Source organism: Cylas formicarius, unplaced genomic scaffold (genome assembly GCF_029955315.1).
Source record: "Cylas formicarius isolate icCylForm1 unplaced genomic scaffold, icCylForm1.1 PGA_scaffold_3__17_contigs__length_32017465, whole genome shotgun sequence".
In the NCBI taxonomy this organism is placed as follows: domain Eukaryota; kingdom Metazoa; phylum Arthropoda; class Insecta; order Coleoptera; family Brentidae; genus Cylas; species Cylas formicarius.
Genome location: NW_026844326.1, coordinates 11545372 through 11547768, shown reverse-complemented (window position 1 = coordinate 11547768; position 2397 = coordinate 11545372). Strand labels below are relative to the sequence as shown.

Sequence of the window (2397 nt, the reverse complement as noted above, 5' to 3'; positions counted from 1 at the left end):
AAAAGTTATTACCAACAAAATAGTAGTAGTAGTAGCTACAAAATGAACAACAAAGGTTTAGAAGAGGGCGTGCGTCGATTCAGTTTTTGTCTTAAGACAGATAACAGAGAAATTCATAGAATATAATAAACCAGCCTACCTATGCTTCATTGATCTCACAAAGGCATTTGATCGTGTTCAAGTTGAAGATGTAATACATTTATTGTATAACAGAAATATACCCATAAATATTTTCCAGACGATAGAATATATATACTTCAACAATAACATCCAAGCCCGTATTAATAACAAGTTAACTAAACCTATCCAGGCTAACAACGGTATCAGACAGGGAGACTGTCTTAGTCCGTTGTTATTAAAATATAAATATGGATGAAGTGATAAAAAAAGTTCGTTTTGGGTAGAGGGTACAGAATGGGTAATAATGAAGTGACAATTATCTGCTATGCGGACGATGCAATGATATGCGCACAGAACGAAGACGATCTGCAGAGACTTTTAGACATCTTCGACCGCACAGCCAAGCAATTTAACATGACTATCTCAGCCCAAAAAACGAAATGTATGACCACATCAAAAGAGCCGCTCAGATGTAAACTGGAAGTGGACGGGCAAGTAATTCAACAAGAGATGGAGTTTAAATATCTGGGTATTGACATTACCAGTTATGGAAATATGGAGGACGAAGTGAGGCAACAGGTAGCAAAAGCCAATAAAGTGGCAAACGATGTAATTTGGCGAAGCAAACATCTGAAAAAACATACAAAAGTACGAGTCTACAAAACAACGATCAGGCTGATCATGACCTACACGGCAGAAACAAGATCGGATACCGCAAAACTAGACGACTTCTGGAGACTACGGAAATGAAGATTCTCCGCCGCATCTCAGGAAAAACACTGCTAGACAGAGAAAGAAACGAAAACATCAGGCAATCGTGCGGAGTGGACAACATGAACGAGTGGGTGCTCCAAAGAAAAAGACAGTGGAATGACCATATTAACCGTATGCAAGATGGCAGACTAGTAAAAATCGTTAGAGACAAATCACCAGACGGAAGACGGAGCGTGGGACGACCGAGAAAAAGATGGAACGACGATCTCAATTCAGGTTGAGAGGCGACCGATGAAGGAACAGGCCATAGGCCTACTATAGAAGAAAGAAGAAGAAGAAGAAGATGTAAAACGGAAACGAAAATTTTACTTCTGTGCAAGGTTTCCCATTTTATCACAATTTTAGAAAAAATATCACGTCTGCAGCATAAGATATAGGAGTCTGATTGTTGGTCATACCAGATCCTATATTTATCTTGAACCAATATTTTACGTAAATGCTATATTATTGATAACATAGGAATGGCGCTGTAATTTTACAACAGTCCTGACAATGCGTGATTTGTACCAATGTTGCTAACTATAATAAATTATTAATATTGTTACAATTGTTACACTTGCTTGTATATTTGTAAGTTCTTTTATTTCTTTTTCTGTTTTTCTTTAAAGGCACAGAGGCAGAAGAATTGCAATTTTTGGCAAAATTTGATTAGAGCTTCAGTTATTTTCAAAGTTTATTTTTTAATGAGACGCCATTTATGGTCCGATGCAGAATAACAATACTTCTAACGGTTCTCTAGTCATTCTATATTTTCTATTTTAATGTGATGCTTGGGTGCCTCTGAAAAATAATTTTGTTTAAAAAATAAAATGCAGTTTAGTGAGCACGTACAATAATAATGAAGCTTCGATGCTTCTAGATTTAAACTAGTAAACGCATCGTCAAGACCATTCAATAATTCATCTATATTATGTACAGGTCTCCGAAGACTACGCCAGTCCTTTCATACAGCCACTAGGATAACCAATTCCAGAGTTTCTTATAATCTCAAATCAATGCCTAACTAGAAAAAACTACTGTTAACTAGTCGTTGTTTTGATAGACTTTTTATAAAAAAATTCGAAATAGCAAGAATACCGTTGAAAACAGGTACAGGGAAAGAAATGGTCAATCGATGCAGAATTAGATTGTACCTCAAACCATAGAACAATGTACAGGGTGTGGAATTTTAATAAACCAATGATTGCATCTTGGCACATTGGGATTAAATATAGGGAAATTATAAAATTTTCTCAGAATTCAAAAAATTAAATATTATACAGAATGTTCCATTCAAAATAATGAGATTAAAAGAAATCTAAATAATTTTTCTGCCTACTCAAATTACACGAGTTAAGCAATTTTTTGTAAGGCTTATTAGTTGTTGAACTTCCAATTTCACAGTAACATTTGCATTAAATTTTGTTGAAAATATCAGAAACCATAAAATATTCAACCGATACGATTGTGATAATTTTTATTCGTAACAATCAGCTGTTTGGGCAACGACACACCCGGTACAAT

General features: G+C 35.2%; 1 protein-coding gene across 1 annotated transcript; it reads left to right on the top strand.

Moving 5' to 3' along the window:
* The first annotated feature begins 414 nt into the window (after window positions 1-414).
* Window positions 415-1115, top strand: LOC132699671 (uncharacterized). The gene is made up of 2 exons (XM_060666519.1): window positions 415-729; window positions 795-1115. The coding sequence occupies exons 1-2, from the start codon at window positions 415-417 to the stop codon at window positions 1113-1115; spliced, it is 636 nt and encodes a 211-aa protein (XP_060522502.1).
* Window positions 1116-2397: the final 1282 nt, after the last annotated feature.

Excerpts from the sequence above, each read along its gene's own strand:
- LOC132699671 (XM_060666519.1), top strand. The coding sequence starts at position 415 with ATGGGTAATAATGAAGTGACAATTATCTGCTATGCGGACGATGCAATG. Across the intron at positions 730-794 it reads CCAATAAAGTGGCAAACGAT|GCTGATCATGACCTACACGG; the intron begins GTAATTTGGCGA and ends AACAACGATCAG.